The 17,196-nt window shown below is 47.4% G+C and overlaps 1 protein-coding gene and 1 long non-coding RNA gene across 3 annotated transcripts in view; one reads left to right on the forward strand and one right to left on the reverse strand.

Annotated features, from left to right (window-relative positions):
- The window catches only part of Nup154 (nuclear pore complex protein Nup154), a 265,616-nt gene that overhangs the window by 66,180 nt on the left and 182,240 nt on the right, over nt 1-17,196 (reverse strand). For both annotated transcript variants that reach the window (XM_065425126.2, XM_065425125.2), the window contains exon 7: nt 1,938-2,114. In XM_065425126.2, coding sequence (XP_065281198.2) covers nt 1,938-2,114 — 177 coding nt within the window. The remainder of the gene's footprint in view (nt 1-1,937; nt 2,115-17,196) is intronic.
- Nucleotides 1-17,196, forward strand: part of LOC139048624 (uncharacterized) — a 106,617-nt gene that overhangs the window by 6,939 nt on the left and 82,482 nt on the right. The gene's annotated exons all lie outside the window — the stretch shown is intronic.

Genomic DNA, 17,196 nt, shown 5'->3' on the forward strand with positions numbered 1-17,196 from the left:
TCTACACTCCGCAGGCCTCCACATGCTTTCCAGCCATGCTAAAATACACCGCCTCAAATTTTTGTATTTGTTACTTAATAACTCATTAAAAATGTCCTGTTCTGATTTTCTTCATATTAAGCTTTCACGAGAAACCAGACACAAACATACGCTAACACTTGAAGAATTTCTTTGTTCCAAACATAACACTTTGTCGTATTCCTTTTTCCCACAAGTAGTTCGTGAGTGGAATCAACTGCACCCATCGATTACAGCTCAGCCAACCATAGAAAAATTCATTAAGCTGTGTGAGAGCTCTGTCCTTTCATTTCTTCTGTATTGACATGGTAAACTGTATTCTGCTACTGCAGTGTTTCTTTCCCATTGCGTTTATTAGCTGTAAGTGCCTTCACTGTTGCTTTATTTTGCCTCTTTTGTCTATAACGTATGTACTTCTTGTATTATCATGCTGCTGTTAGAGCTTCAAAACTGAAGATGATGAAACTAATGTTGAGTGCACCACCTGTTTTTATGCCCACTCCTGTAAAAATGCCACAAGGGATTGACAGTATTGCAAAATAAATAAATAAATAACGAAGTAAGGACATCATGAAGTAATTTCGGCCACCCCGTCAACTTTGTCATTACGAGGTTCAAATATAGTATTGTATCTAAATCAGACATTAACAATGTACTATACACCACTCTGAAATATATTCACATTAGTGAGTATGACTTCTGCAAGACCCTTGTAAACATTGTAACACATTCATGTAAGCTGTAAATTTAGTAAAGCAATGAAGGGGCTAGTTGGTGAACGTTCATGGTTATATTGCACTCAGTTTAACACAGACGATATTAAGTGAAGGACGGGACGTGGACAGATGTAGGGTAGTGTAAATTTAAATATCAAATTTGTCCCCTTTATGCGTGCTAATAGATGCAGTTCACAGAGCTGCAATAGCCACTTTTGGTGAAGAGTTACAAGTTTGTAAACTTTGTGCTTGTATTTTATTAGGCTGACCAATTTTTGTAAAAAAAAGCCCCAGGCCCTAAGTTAAAATTTTGCTTTCTAAGGTCACTAGAAGTTAACTTTCTCTCTCAATTAAAGTTCTCTGTCTGTCTGTTTCAAATGCAACAAAGTTATTTCAAATTGATGCAGCTGTTGTCTTGTGAAAAAGGACTCCCTCCGGGGTAGCGCTTCGTCTTTCGTAGAAATGGTTTCCGCAGACTCACTTGTGTGGTATCGTTCCAACGAGTCCTCTGTACCACCGCTCGACCATACTTGCCTTCCCAAGTCTTTACTTTCCTGTTAGCGCAACTCATTACATTCCTGCATGTATTTCAACAGGAAGAATATTGGAACTGGCACCCAAGTCTTGAAGCTGGTACAGCAAGGCTTAAGTGCTGTCTGTAAGTTGTACGATTTATGCCAGTTGCCTACCAATAATTTGGACTCAAAGATGACTGTCTAAAAGTCCGAAATATTGGATTTGCCAGAAAATAAGTGACTGTATTCCCTAAGTGGTAAAATATAGGCTTGTGAATGCCCTGGTATGCGCCCATCTGTGACCTGGCAAGTTTGTATTCTCATGCTGCCATTATAAACAGAAGGAAGTACAGACAATGCATGCACCAAATCTACATCGCGTGGAGCTTAAAACGGAGGTCCACCGTGCAGTGATGGTTGAGTGATTGAAGGGTTATTCCCTCAACGACTGCTCTCGCTGACACTGACATCGGAGGTGGAGTTGGCACCACTTGGAACTGCTCGACAATTTTGAGCAACAAAATTCAAAAGAAGTCATCCGGAACTATGTTTCTATTTTGCGCATCACAGATGGTTCTGCCTGCTGATTTCATCATGCTGTGTTCATGCAGAGTTTTCAGAGCAGCTCTTAATAACAGACAAGTAATTAACGGTGACAGTGCTGCCCCCTGTGCTTTCTGAGCCCCACCTGCTTGCAAAGCGTGAGTGCCTCGTCCAGGAGCCTCCGGCGCTCTTCGGCATTGCGTTCAGTTCGCGCGGCCAGCAGCTTCTCGTGGGCCCGTGTGAAGAGTGCATCCTCAATGCGGTACAGAGATGGGCAAACGCTGCGTAGCCGGTTGGACACAGATTCTGCTGCTGCATTGTCCTGCACAGGCCAGCCACAACAAAATACCAAGTCATCAACTGTAATACAGCAGACAAGCGAAGTAGACGGTACAAAATCACAAGTACATGACACACGGAAGAACGAGCAGGTGTGGAAACGCAGCTGTCACATCAAACACCTTTTTGGTGCAGGTAGGCGCGTACTGGGCAAACTGTGGTTGAACAGTATCAGAGCAAATACCGAATTTACATTTTCAATCGCCCCGATTTTTCTAGGTTTTTTTCTAGGACAATTGCAACCAATATCCATTGACAAATTCTATAGAATGCATGACCAAAGTAAAAGCGACAACCAAGTGTGGTAGCTAGCAAAAATGCTAGTGCAACGCAATGCCATTTATTGCTTGCACAATTTTACAAAATATTTCTCAGCCTAGAAAAAGTTCAACTCGAGTACAAGAGAGACTATGCTCGTGTTATGCTTTATTGCCATTTTTCGACTAGAACAGGAAGTGCCTGCTAAAGTGCTAATGCGCTTTAATAGTACTGAGCTGTGTCAAAGTATTACGTAAATGGGTGCGAACACACAGACAGCACAAGGGCAATTGACGCCTGGCGGGAGCTCATCTCAGTACAATATCATCCCTTGCCATCCCATCCCATTTGTCTTACACTTGCATTCAGTAAAATAAGTTGTTTACTATGTCTGAAAGCAAACAATATTGGAAATAAGGAGCAACGCCATGTGCAACTAAGTAACTAGTTTTGCACTCCCCCAGCTGAATGCTGTCTCAGACACATGAGGCAAAACAATAAAGTGGTATTTCCTGGGCAGTGAAGTGAACTGTGCGTCCATTCAAACAACAAATGGCTTCCATTTTTGTAACTTGCAAATCCTGCTTAAAATTTCTGTTGTACTCATGCAAAACAATGTCGGAGACTCGGCAGAACATGGTGGCATTGGCGCTGTGTCAAGCACACTGTCAGGTGCTTGAACAGAACATTCTCAGAAACCGCAACACGGGCGTGCACGATTTCGGTTGCTTGAAGTCAACCGTTGCATTACATCCGAATGACAGCAAAATTGGCCATTTTAAAGTATTGACATCATATTTTGGACTATTCATTTCTTGCATTAAGTGGAAATTCTAGGCCTCTAAACCTCAGCAAAAAAATATTCAGAGGCCTCAGAGTGTCGAAAATAATTTAATAGCTTTACTACAACCAGTTTTGGTTTTGTTTCCAGGAGGGTACCATGTTGTGATGTCAAGACACAGTACGTGGGAGCAGGACATTATGACGCTTTGACACTCTCTCCGGCTCGCTCCTGTGATGCTACTCGTGAGGACTAATGTACTAGCACTGCAGATGACAGAGCGAGCAATTCAAAACGTTGCAATGTCCTGCTCCCATGTTATCGCATGCTGCGTCGTAATGTCCTTCCAGGAAACAAAACCGAAACTGTAGAAACGCTATTGTATTAAATTATTTACGGCGCTTCGATGCTTGTCACCATTTTTCTAGGGTTTAGAGCATCAGGACCTTCATTTAACGCACAAGGACAAATTAATACTCGAAAATATCTTGTCCATGCCAATTTAACCCTTTAACTGTCGATGACGAGATAGCTCGCCCTCACAATGAGCATCTTCAAGTGCTGATGACGAGTTAACTCGTCGTGAAGTTTTGGCAATTTTCACACGTGTATGTGTGTTCAGTTTCTTGTCATATTGACAAGAAAATAATATCCTATGACTTCTGGCACTTTTTCTTCTTTGCCCTTGTAAAAAATTTTTTGGAATTTGTCATGGCAGTTAATGGGTTCAAACATATTGTTAAGCCACCAAAGGACGTTTACTGAGATGCCATGTAGAGGTAGTCACGATGGCCTTGATACCCATCGAGATTCATCCGAACCTCGTCTTCCTCTTCTCCACTTGTCTTGAATGCCCCACATACTGTTGAGGTGTAAACCCTAAACACACATAGGAGTGTCACAATAATCCAAATCCAGCGATTTCTAGCTTTATGTTGGCAACCTGCACCTTTACGCCTCGATTCAATCCACAGAAAAGTCAACTCAAAAGTACTTCTTTTTTCAAATTGGCACCATTTTTGCTGTGCTTGTGAGTCGTGGCGGTACAGTTATGGTACTGTAGTACCTTGCAGCCTTTCGTGCTTCGACTTTACTCATTCGTCACATTATAGTGACAACACATTTGGTATGATGCTTGCTTCGAGACGAGCAGTTTTGATGCCGAAGGAGCTGGAAAAATTGCCCGTGGCTCGGCAGCTCGACATTGAGTTGCCGAATTACCAGGCTTGTACTATAATTTAACTAAAGAATCAATGTATTCCCAGGATTACCATTCGCTCCAATCGACAAAAACCATACTTTACAAAATCTTGAAAACTATTAGAAAAGAAAAAAAAATTGCCTCTATTGCATCACTAAAGTTAGGGCAAGTTTGCTTGTGTAGAAGAAATATCGTGCAGGAGAAACAGCCTACTTATTTGAAATTTGCGAGGCCAAGCGAACTTCTTTTCACTATAACCTGCCAAGCATTTGGCTCACTAACCCCAAATAATTTTGCTAGGTAATAAACCCTGAACAAGCGTTCACCATTACTGTTACTAACAAACTGGGTTACAAATCTAAGCTACGCTAGCACATTCAACATGTTTTTTATCCGTGTTCACAAGTGAAATAAGGACACTTCCTCCTTTGCCCATAACCAATATAAAATGCAACATGTCAGCCATCACATTCACAGCAAGTGGCCTTTTATCTGTAACAGAAAATATCAAGCTGTCTTTGTCAGCTGGCATTGACGACATTAACTCCTAACTACTAAAAAATGAACATTCTTGAAGTCTTTCTGTATTCTTTTTTTTTTTCAGTCACTTTCACAGGCACCATGCCAGAGGAGTAGATGGGGAAGGTCATTCAAGTGTACAAATCGGGTAACGAAATTCTGCATTAAATCACTGCCTCATCTTACTGACAAACATTCCCTGCAAGTTCGTGGTGCATGTAACCTACTCCCTTATCACAAAACTTTCTAGGCATTAGCAACTTTTTTCATCCTTCACAGAACGGGTTTCGCAGGGTCCTGTCATGCAAGACCCATTTTGCACTCTTTCTACATGACATTCATGCTAATCTTGAAGCTAACATACTATAAGCCACAAAAGCTTGTGGAATCCGCAATTCGTGGTGGAGTGACGCATAACCGCATTGCTGTGCCGTCCGCCATCACACAGCATGGTGTTGAGGCTTAAAGGACTACTCCGGCGATTTTTCGATGTCAACGGATGTTGATGAAATTCACTGGGTATGCTTCTCCACGCACTCCCGTCATGTCCTCAAGAAAGCAGGTTTGAGAGTTGCAGATTTTTTACAAATTAATTTAATAAATTGCCTCAAACACTTTAGCTTACCTGCTCCTCAGTTACAGGCAACATTGAGTATGATGGCAGGGGAGTCCCACTCAGAGCATGCCGGGATCATGCAGACAACAGCAATGAGAGCATGGCGGAGTCAATGATTGTGAGCTAGTGCTTCGAGTGAGAAGTTGTGTTACGAGAATTTGCTTTCCCCGTGGATGGGCAAATGATGGGGGGTGGCAAGTGGCGCCACGTAGTTCATGCGTCTGGTGCTGGTGGACCTGAACGACTGACCTGAAGCTAATTAAGCCATCAGGATGAAGAAAACTACTTTTGTGGTTCAGTTTTGCCCATACGGATTTGAAATAAACCACTTCTCATTTTGTACAGTCCACACACAAAAAATGAGAAGCAACGACACGGAGCAGTATCAACATCGGTACTTTGCCGTTTTTGACATAAAGCTGCCCACCGCACTCACCGGTACTTCCCTAAATTAAATGCGACTACGAAGATGGGTGTATTTTTACGTATTGTCATGCCGACTCATTATTTAGCTTCCAAGCTGCACTGCTTGCCTCGCATCCCAAATGGGCAGCAAGCGTACGCCAGCAGAATAATTCATGACGAGTGACGAATGACGAGTGGTCACTGCACCTGCTGATCGATGTAAACAAATGCACCGTTCGGTGCTTTGGACAGTCAAAATGCGAAAAATACAAATGCCAAAAGTTGCACTCTACATCTTAGAGCGACCAGGTGAAGCGTAAACAAGCAGCACATATAAAATCGGTAGTTTGGGCTACCTTTGATCTTCATGTTGCAGCACGATATGTAACACATGATTGCTGGCTCTCGTGATGGTGGGTCGAATGCGAACGGCGATATGTGACTATCAAATTCGTCAGAATCATACCTGTCAATATTTGACAGAAGAGCTGGTGCAGCTGACTTGGTCACCTAAAGACTCGGCGCAGTCATAATTACGCCGAGTGTCTGCTCTTTGCTGCCAGCAGGCGAGACCAGCATGTCTTGTGCGCCTTTCCCGGTGGAGACATCCGTGACGTCACACGAAGAGGTTCGCTTGGCCGCTTAGTCAGGTTTCAGTTTCGTCTTTGTGCTTTTTTGCTCATTTAAATTTATTTTTTAATTTGCGAGACAATTTCGCTATCAGACGCATGACATGGGAGCCTCGAGAACATAAATATTCTATTAACTCGACATGTGAAAAAATCGCCAGAGTTGCACTCTAAGCCACTTTCACGCCAGGCACGCTATGCGCATGCATGTCCTTTTTTTGCTATCAGGCATGTCTTGCCGCTCCCTTCCCCGTGATGCACTTTTGGCATTTGCGGCAGCCGCTGAAGTGCCGTGTCACTATCGCCGCGCATCTGCTTCGGTTCAAAACCCATGCAAGTATCTCTGCATGAAATTTCATGCCCGTGAGATAAGCCCAATATCCTGCTTTTTCGTGTCTTGTCAAATGATGACAAAACGCTAACTCATAAGTGTCATCGGTGGCCAACATGATTGCTGCGAGCAGGCATCCTGTGAAGGTCAGCGATCCCCGTCCTCACAACGGAACTCCGAAGTGGTCGGCACACCGCGCTTGTCACCATGCCTCCCGGTGATAGGCCGCCTCCGCTACGGCTTCGGCTTGTCCGCCTGCTCCAATTGTCACGGTTGCCCCACATCGTGACCCAGGTGTGTTCTCTGGCCTGGAGGGACAGGATGTCGACGACTGGATCAAGCTCTGTGAACATGCCAGCGCCAATAACAGGTGAGACCCAACGTCCCACCTGTCGCCGACAACGACGACGACAACATCGCCGACGACGCTTTCAATTTGCTTGTTTTCAGCAATGTGTCGACTATCGACGCCATTATACAAGAATGCCGTCGCCTTGAACAGGCTAAGAGCTGCCGTATCTCACACCACATTGCGCGGCTACCCAACACAGCTGCTACGTCGACATGTGAGGGTCGACCACGTCAGCCCACCACCTGTGAAGACATCACCCGTATTGTTCGCCGCGAACTCGAGGCTGCCTGTTTGCCAGCCTTCTCCACGCCGCCTCCCGATCCGCCAGCAACCACCATTGCGATGATTCAGGCCGTCGTAAGACAGGCATTTGCAAACATGGGTCTGAACGCCATGTGTTCCACGTCTAGACCCAGCGTTCCCCAGTTATCTAGCGGCCCTCCTTGTCCCCGGCAGTCCTTTTCTGCCACATCTCGCCGTAACCCGCATGAATGGCGTACACCTGATGACAGGCCGATCTGCTTCCACTGCTGTCGCATCGGCCACGTCGCCCGTCACTGCCGCAACCGATGGCCACCACCTCCTCGGACTTACGCTTATTCCCGCACCTTTGGACCTTCTGTACTTTATGCGACCCGCCGTGAACCTACTACCGCTGATGTCCCTTCTCCGAACCTTCGCTACAGCCGCTCGCCCTCACCTTGGCGCCACCAGTCTCGTTCGCCCCAACCCCGCCGCTTTTCTTCGCCGCCTATCGCCTCCCGCACCCAGCCGGAAAACTAGGCACTGCAGCTTCTGGAGGTGAAGCTGCATTGTCGACCCTGCCCTCAAATCCTTTGCTCACGTTACCTACTAACCGAAACCTTCTTGACGTTGACGTTGACGGCTATCCTGTCATGGCACTCATCGATACAGGAGCACATCTTTCTATTATGAGTGCTGCCTTCCGACGACGACTGAACAAGCTCCTCACCCCAGCGTCGGCACGCGTCGTCCGCATTGCGGATGGCGGTACTGTGCCTATCATCGGCATGTGTACGGCACGTGTCAGCATCGCCAGCCGCCACACTCCTGTCCTCTTCACCGTAATTGCTCATTGCCCCCACGACCTTATACTCGGCATCGATTTTCTTTCCGCCCATTCTGCGCTTATTGACTGCTCTTCCAGTACCCTTCGCCTCGAGTTGCCGATGCTCGCAGAACCTTCTCACGCACCCCACTGCCGCTTACGCTCCACCGGCTTTCTTCACCTGCCGCCAAAGTCCATAGCCTACACTGAACTGTTGTCTTTCCCACCAGTTCCTGATGGCGAGTACCTCGTCACTCCTCTGCCCGACATCCCAATCCTTGAGCATCTCACAACTATACTTGATGTATTTCGAAAGGCGAAGCTGCAACTTAACTCATCCAAATGTCGTTTTGGCCACCGACCAATTACTTTTCTGGGCCATCTAGTTGACGCTTCCGGAGTACAGCCTGATCCCGACAAAACTCGCGCTGTCCGAGAGTTTCCGGTTCCGAAGACAGCCGCGACGTTCGAAGTTTTGTAGGGCTGTGCTCGTACGATCGTCGTTTTGTTCCAGATTTTGCGACAATTGCTAGGCCCCTAACTAATCTTTTGAAGAAAGGCGTACAATTCTCGTGGGGTACTGCAGATGCCGCCGCCTTCTCTCGTCTTGTCACTCTTCTAACCTCACCACCCATTCTCGCCCACTTCGACCCTGATGCCCCTACAGAATTACGTACAGATGCCAGCGGTCATGCCGTAGGTGCCGTCTTAGCCCAGCGCCAGCGTGGCAAGGATCGCGTTATTGCTTATGCGAGCCGCCTCCTAGCACCATCGGAGCGCAACTATTCCATTACGGAACGCGAATGCCTTGCTGTTGTCTGAGCGGTTGCAAAGTTCTGTCCTTACCTTTACGGTTGCCCTTTTTCCATAGTCACTGACCATCATGCTCTTTGCTGGCTCTCATCGCTAAAAGATCCTGCAGGCCGGCTTGGTCGATGGGCTTTGAGGCTACAGGAATTTTCATATTCCGTGGTGTACAAGTCTGGCCGCCTGCACCAAGACGCTGACAGTTTGTCGCGTAACCCTGTTGACGACTCTGACTCCTCCAATATTGCCAGTGCTTCTTGCGTATTCTCTGTATCCCACCTGCTTCATTTCGCCGACGAGCAACGCCGTGACGCCTACATCAGAGCACTCATCGACCGTTTTGAACACTCTCCGGCCTATGCTACTCTACGCCTCTTCGTCCTCCGCGACGGTACTCTGTACCGTCGTAACCTTCATCCAGATGGCTCTGAGTTTCTGCTTGTAGTACCTAAACACCTCCACTCCACCGTTCTAGAAGAGCTTCACGACGCACCCACGGCAGGATACCTCGGCGTATCTCGAACCTATGACCGTGTACGTCGCCGTTTTTTCTGGCCGGGCCTTGCCCGTTCCGTACAACGTTACGTCGCCGCTTGTGAACTTTGCCAACGATGCAAGAAGCCTTCCCAGCTCCCCGCAGGTTACCTGCAGCTGCTCGACGTCCCTGCCGAGTCCTTCCATCGTGTCGGCTTGGACCTTCTAGGCCCATTTCCGGAATCAACATCAGGAAACAAGTGGGTTACAGTCACGGTGGACTACGCGACCCGCTATGCCGTAACCAGTGCTCTTCCGACCAGTTGTGCAACTTATGTTGCAGACTTCCTGCTACATGATATCATATTGATGCATGGTGCTCCGCGACAATTGCTTACAGACCGCGGCCGCACCTTTTTGGCCAAAGTCATTGACGACATCATGCGTGCCTGCTCAATACAGCATAAATTTACCACCTCCGCTGCTCAGAATACCACCCCCAAACGAACGGCCTTACTGAGCGTTTGAACTGCACCCTTACAGACATGCTATCCAAATACGTTTCAAACGACCACCGTGACTGGGACCTGGCTCTACCTTACATTACCTTTGCATATAACTCTTCCTGTCTCGAAACTGCTGGCTTTTCCCTGTTTTACCTCTTGTATGGCCGCGAACTGACGCTACCACTGGACACTGTGCTTCCGTCCGCCACAGCTTCAACTAGCGATTATGCCCGTGATGCAATCGTCCATGCCGACCATGCTCGCCAACTTGCGCGCGCTCGTCTACAAGTGTCTCAAGACAAGCAAAAACAATGCTACGACCTCCGTCACCATGATGTCCATTTTGTGCCCAGCGCCCTCGCGTTGCTTTGGTCACCATCGCGTAAAGTGGGCCTTTGTGAAAAACTGCTGTCCTGTTACACAGGCCCATATCGCGTGATACGCAAAGTGACCGATGTCACCTATGAAATCGTTCTAGACACGCCCACGACGTCCTCCGCTGTGACAACCAGTGACATTGTCCACATTGCCCGACTCAAGCCCTACAACTCTCCATGCACCTTGGATATTTAACAGCACCGTGACGGTGCTTTTGCCGCCGGGGGGGTAATATTACGACATGATTGAGCGATGCTCAAGAGACGAGCCGCCGCGAGAACGACGAAGTTGTTGGTCGGTGCCCTTGGCACGAGCGAGTGTCAGCCTGGCTGCCTGGCTCCAGTGTAAATAGCATGTAAATAGCATCTCTCGTCTGTGTTTTTCCACACGTAACATATCTACCCAGCAGTTTGTTTAGGCTCCTCTGGCTTCCTGGAAGCCCTTGGGTTCAGTGATAGCAGGGAGAATGTAAACATGTACACTACAGAGATTAGTAAGAGGCGATCGGTAGTTTGGTGGCAGAGAAGTAGGGAGATCACAAACAACGGAGGCACACAAAAACAAAGTTTCCTACAGTGGTTAAAAAAGCTTGATGCTCAGAATACTGTTCTTTTTATGGAAAAGAAGTCCGACACGGCCGTGGACGACACGAAGGACACCGACAGGAAGGCGTAACAGCATAGGCTTAGCTGGTCACACCAGGAACAGCGTCTAGCCCGAGCCCCACTTCAGTAGCGCTGGCAATCCGTCCGCAGAGCTCTGCATGACGCACTTCTTCCTTACAACTTCCCCCTTGCTGAAGACGGAGCCGCACAGGAGGCCTAAGGCGTCATCAGAACGAAGGGCTCGTGATATGGCTAGAGCCGATCTACGTGCAGAGTTTCGCAGCCTCAGCGACGCAGGTCCGTACAAGGCGTCAGAGGCTCGATGACGCAGTTCACTGGAGAAGTTTGGTGTAGAATCCCGTAGGAGGCACCCACAACCAAACAAGAGTGTCAGGTGAAAACTGGTGGCCCATCGCCATGACGCAATTTCTGTAGCGCTTGTTCTTGCGTTGTAAGAGAGCGAGCTAGTTGCCGTCATTCTTCTGCATACCAGGCGCCTTCGGAGACTGGTGTACTCAGTGATAAGTCGGGACAGTAAGGAAGAATAGCCATTTGCGGCCGTCGGAACTGTAGTTACGGCGATACACAATTCTATCATGGATGGCGAAGTGCAAAGCTTGTCGGCGTAACGCTCGGGATGGTGGGTGTGCAGATGAATCAGAGATGTAATCTATCAATGATGAAATCCAGGAGTCCTTGCGCTGCCCCAAAGCCATGTCGACAGAAGCGAATGGGAGAAGTGGGTCGTCTAGGACGGAGACACTGACAATGTCGGCGTGGACGGGCAAGCGTGAAAAAGCATCGGCATCAGCATGCTTCTTGCCTGAGCGGTAGACAACCCAGATATCGTACTTTTGGAGCCTCAGTGCTTACCAATATAGGCAGCCGCAGGGATCCTTGAGAGATGACAACCAGCAAAGTGCGTGGTGATTGGTAACGACATCAAAGTACTGGTCGTACAGGTATGGACAATATTTCGTAATGGCCCAGATGATCGCTAGACGTTCTTTTTCCGTGACTGAATAGTTCGCTTCAGCTTTCGTGAGAGTGTGGCTCGCGCAAGAAACAACATATTCTTGGCAACCGGGCTTTCGCTGGGCGAGCACAGCGCCAAGACCAACACCACTAGCATCCGTACGGATTTCCGTGGGAGCAGCTGGATCGAAATGGCGCAGTATCGGTTTGTAGTGAGCAGGTGACGTAGCGTCGCAAAGGCATCATCGCAAGCCGGAGATAACGCAGAAAAATTGGGTCTCCCAGAAGAAGCTCTGTCAGAGGTACCATAATCGAAGCGAAATTTCGAATGAAGCAGCGGAAGTACAAGCAGAGGCCAATGAAACTACGCAAGTCTTTTAGAGACGTTGGCCTCGGGAACTCTTTAACAGCACAGAGCTTAGCGGCATCAGAGAGAACGCCATCCTTCGACACGACATGTCCAAGAATTGTCAGCTTGCGTGCCCCAAAGTTACATTTTTTAGGTTTAGTTGGAGGCCAGCGTGACTGAGACAGCGTAAAACCTGCTCCAAGCGATGAAGGTGAGTAGGAAAATCTGGTGCAAACACTACTACATTATCCAAATAACACAAGCACATGTTCCATTTGAGGCCTCGAAGAACAGTGTCCATAATTCGCTCAAAAGTCGCAGGCACGTTGCAAAGTCCGAATGGCATCACACAAAATTCATATAAGCCATCTGGTGTGATGAAAGCAGTTTTAGGCTTATCGTCTGCAGGCATAGGCACCTGCCAATAACCAGAGCGTAGATCAAAGGAGGAAAAAAAACTCTGCACCTTGTAAGCAGTTGAGGGTGTCGTCGATCTGCAGCAATGGATAAACATCCGTTCAGGTTATTTTGTTTAGGCGACGGTAGTTTATGTCAAAGCGGATCTAGCCATCCTTCTTTTTATTAAAACAACTGGCGATGCCCGTGGGCTGTCGGACGGTTCAATGACACCGCGCTTTAGCATCTCACCTACTTTCTCATCAATGACGCGTCATTCTGTCGACGATATGTGGTATGGTCGCTGCTGTAGCAGTGAGTGAGAACCGGTGTTAATCCGTTGACATACAGTCGTCGTTCGGCCCAGATAAGTGTTATGGCTGCCAAATGCAGGGCGAAATTTCTCGAGGAGATGGAGAAGGTCATGGTGTAGCTTGGCGTTTAAGGCGTTGTCGATGACGTGGCTTAAAACGTCTTCAGGAGATGTGGCAGTTACGGGACTACAGTAGAGGGTGTTGACCTATGACGATCCATTAGGAAGTTCCAAAGTGGTGATGGTGCCGTAAGGCTCCACAGTGCCAAGAGATTCACCGTGAAGCATCATTATCGGGAATGGGAAGTGGTTGTATACAGGAAGGTGAGTCGCACCAGCTTGAAGGCCAAGCAGCGCAGTTGGGAGTGGCGAGAGATGGCGATGAACAAAAGCAGTGGAAGGTGTGTACGGTAGTCAGAGGCAACGGAACAGGATAGAGGTGCCAGAACGGATGCGTGCGGAGGTATTTGGATGTCGTCAGTGAGGGACAACTTGGTGCAGGAAAGTAAAACGTCATTGGATATGGCATTTTCAAGCGAAGAGAAGGCAAATTCTGCACGGGAACAATCAATGACACCTTCGTGACGGGACAGAGAATCCCAACCTAAAATAATATTGTGGGAACAGTGGAGAAGAACGACGAACTCGACTGTGTAGAGCACTCCTTGAATTTCAAGTCTGGAGGTGCACGCAGCCACCGGCTGGACGTTCTGTGCTGTGGCCGTGCGGAGTAGAGGACCGAAGAAAGGTGTCATGACTTTTTGTATTGAGTGGCATAGTTTTTCGGCAATCACAGATATGGCGGCACCTGTGTCAATGAGGACAAGCACAGAGACACCTTCAACAGCGCCATCAATAATGTTGGGCGGCGAAAGAAAAAGGGCTTGAGCGTTGCAGCGATGACGCAGTTCTTGCCTCGGGAACTGCGCCACTTACTTTTCCGTGTCAGCGGTAGAGGGACATTGACGCATCGGGGAGGGCGAGCGACGAGGAGGAGGAGAACGGCGGTCAGAAACAGGGCGAAGGCTTGGGCGGGGATGGGGTAAATCCCGGTCTGGAGCGCAAGACAATCGATGGTTGTACGCAGCTGTGGGTGGGTCATCACGTGGATGAAGTGGACGGTGGCAGCACGGGCATGCAACGTGTCCGGGAATACCGTACGATTGTCCTCTGTGTGCCACGGATTAATTACTCGATGGACTGGAGGCCGTGGTGGCGTGGAGGTAAAAACAGGGCTAGGCATCGAAGGCAGAGCCCAGAAGGTCGGTGGTCGTGGTCGTGTGACAGCGTCGGCGTAAGTCAACGAGGCAGTGAGTTGAGGCGCCCGTTCCAGAGGAAGGACCTCGGACACTTGTTCTTCTATAACGCGTTGTAGCGTCGGACTAAGGGACGAACTTGACTCCAGCGGGTTGGAGATGAGGGACAGTTGGCAATCAACTTCTTGAGACGGTGGTCAATTTCGTGATGTCATCTCATTTGTTGTTCAGACTGACGCGTTCATATGATGAGAGCCAGTCGTCAACGTCGTGGTCGTCAGTGCCGCTGAACATGGGAGGGTCCCGCTGACGGAGTGTGCCGGGGCATACGGAGGACTGGGGAGCAGGTGGTGGTAAGCTCGTGGTGCTTTCAGTGGTCATGATAGCAGGGAGAGTTCGGCTGCGCAATTCCAGGATTACAGGAGACTCAGCAAACCTTCAACAATTATGGGAAAGCCAGACACCGCTGTGGACGACACGAAGGACGCTGACAGGAAGACGCAACAGCGTAGGCTTAGCTAGTCACACCAGGAACAGCGTCTAGTCCGAGCCCCACTTCAGTAGCGCTGGCGATCCGGCTGCGGAGCTTTGCACGACGCACTTCTTCCTTCCATTTTTGTTGTCCTTTTGTTTGTTGTGTGTGTGTGTGTGTGTGTGTGTGTGTGTGTGCGCGCGCGCGTGTGTGCGCGTGCATGCGTGCATGTGTGTGCACGCGTGCATGCGTGCATGTGTGTGCACGCGTGCGTGCGTGTGTGTGTGTGTGTGTGTGTGTGTGTGTGTGTACACACACACAAGCTGACACCAGCTGATTTACCAAGCTGACATTTCCAAACTCCCTGAGTTTTCCAGGTTTTCCCTGAGCACTTTTGCTAGATTCCCTGAATGAGCCAGAACTTTGTTTTATGTTAAGACAGACTGACACCATGTTGCCCGATGCTGTCACTCTCTAGTAAGCATGTTGAAACAAAAAAATGACTTCATCCAGTTTGAATAGTAAGGAGTAATATCTATTTTATTTAAAAAGAAAACAGAAGGAAGATGTTACTAAAATGCACAGCAAAAAAAAATGGTAAAACCTATTCCGAATTGAGTCAAATATTTTCAAATACGAATAAGGAGATGCATACGTAAGTAAATATTTTTCAATATGGGCTATTTCTATCAACTGATAGCAAGCTCATTGGTATGAGGCCTGAACTTTGTCACAACTAACATTCTCTCTCAGCAGCCGGCAAGTCAACCTCAACTGTCCTGACATACTCTCAGCCCACGCACAATGCCTTAGCGTTACGTTTCACTGCTTTAAAGAGTTTATTTCGGTTTGAATGAGGGACACCTGCATTCCGGCGTCAGCCAACACCTTGTTTTTATAAGCTCAAGCTCCTTTAAAAAAGTGGCGGCAGGCTTCCTTTCCCGTTCATTCCTCAATGCATAGGCCCTTTCTGTTTCCGTCCTCCTTCCACCGCGCATTCGCCCCACGGACCATTTGAAGCATTCTCCTCGTCAGCTGTACAGTCAACATACGATTTTTCAGACTCCCTAAGGGCCCCAACAACGTCCGTAAAATCGGGCAGCTTGAAAAAATGAATGCATGTCTTTTACTGCCATTAAAGGCTGAAATCGCCACAGGCACATCCGAAAAGGCCTACCAGCACGCTTATTAGGCATAGTGGTGCCTGTACTGCGACAGGAGATGGCGGATGGACGCGTGTATAATTAAGGATACATACACAGTCATCTCTCATACTGCCTGTCATCTTGGGGAAATACATATGCCACACATCTTCATCAGCTAAAAGTTTTGCAAAAGCAAGCATTACAATTAATAGCTTTCCAATTGCATACATCTCCCTTTGCTCCCATATTCTGTTCCCTAAATGTTTTACCTTTACGCATTTTATTCAATCATAAGCTGTCACTACTTATGTTTCGTCTTATAAATACCCAGTTTATTATACCAGGTTTTACTCGCTCTAGCCTCATCAATTATAACAACACAAGATGTTCTGTACAACTCAATCTTCTCCTTCCAAAAGCAAGAACTAATTATGGGAAACTTACTGTCGCATTTTCAAGCATTTCTGTTCGGAATTCAATACCATCTGACATGAAGCCTACATTATTATCATTAAAGTGTAGAATGAAGGAGCATTTCATGAACACTTCATCTGACACATAGTATAATTTAACAAACCCAGAATTAATTAGACTTTGTTCTGCTTTACCATTATGCAATGTACAGTTGAAATTACTGAGTCACTCAATTTTCCCTATAACTGATACTTCTCCTCGTTAGTTTTACATGCCATTTATCCTCATTTGAATTTTTGCGAGTTATTTTTAAGATTTCTTCAATTTTTTTCTTAAATGTGTGATTATACTTGTGGTATTTTTAATAGATCATTTTTTTCTCTCTTACCGTTTATTTCCAATGCCGATGTATAAATTGTATAATATATTACATGACTCAATGTTTGCCACGATCCTACTGTCCCCTTTTCATGCCTTGTTAGAAGGTCCCCCATACAGTCGTTACTTCGGGACCTCCAAATGTGTACTTATACCCATCCTGTATACGATTTTTTTGAAAATAAACTGATTGATTGACTGAGTGATACTGTGACCTGTGACATTTGCACCGTCCCACGCTTGTTATGCTTCACCGTGTAAAATTTCTGTATTTAGGCAAAGCTGACTTTTGGGAACCAGCACTATGTTACTTTCCGAGCTTCGAAGCCAATCGCTGCTAGGACCACAAAGACAGAGTCGGTGCCCTTGCTTACAGCGGCGAATTCTTTCAATAAAAAACATGGCGCCAAGCGACAAGATGCTTAATAATGAACAT

This window comes from Dermacentor albipictus, chromosome 8 (genome assembly GCF_038994185.2).
Source record: "Dermacentor albipictus isolate Rhodes 1998 colony chromosome 8, USDA_Dalb.pri_finalv2, whole genome shotgun sequence".
Taxonomy (NCBI): Eukaryota; Metazoa; Arthropoda; class Arachnida; order Ixodida; family Ixodidae; genus Dermacentor; species Dermacentor albipictus.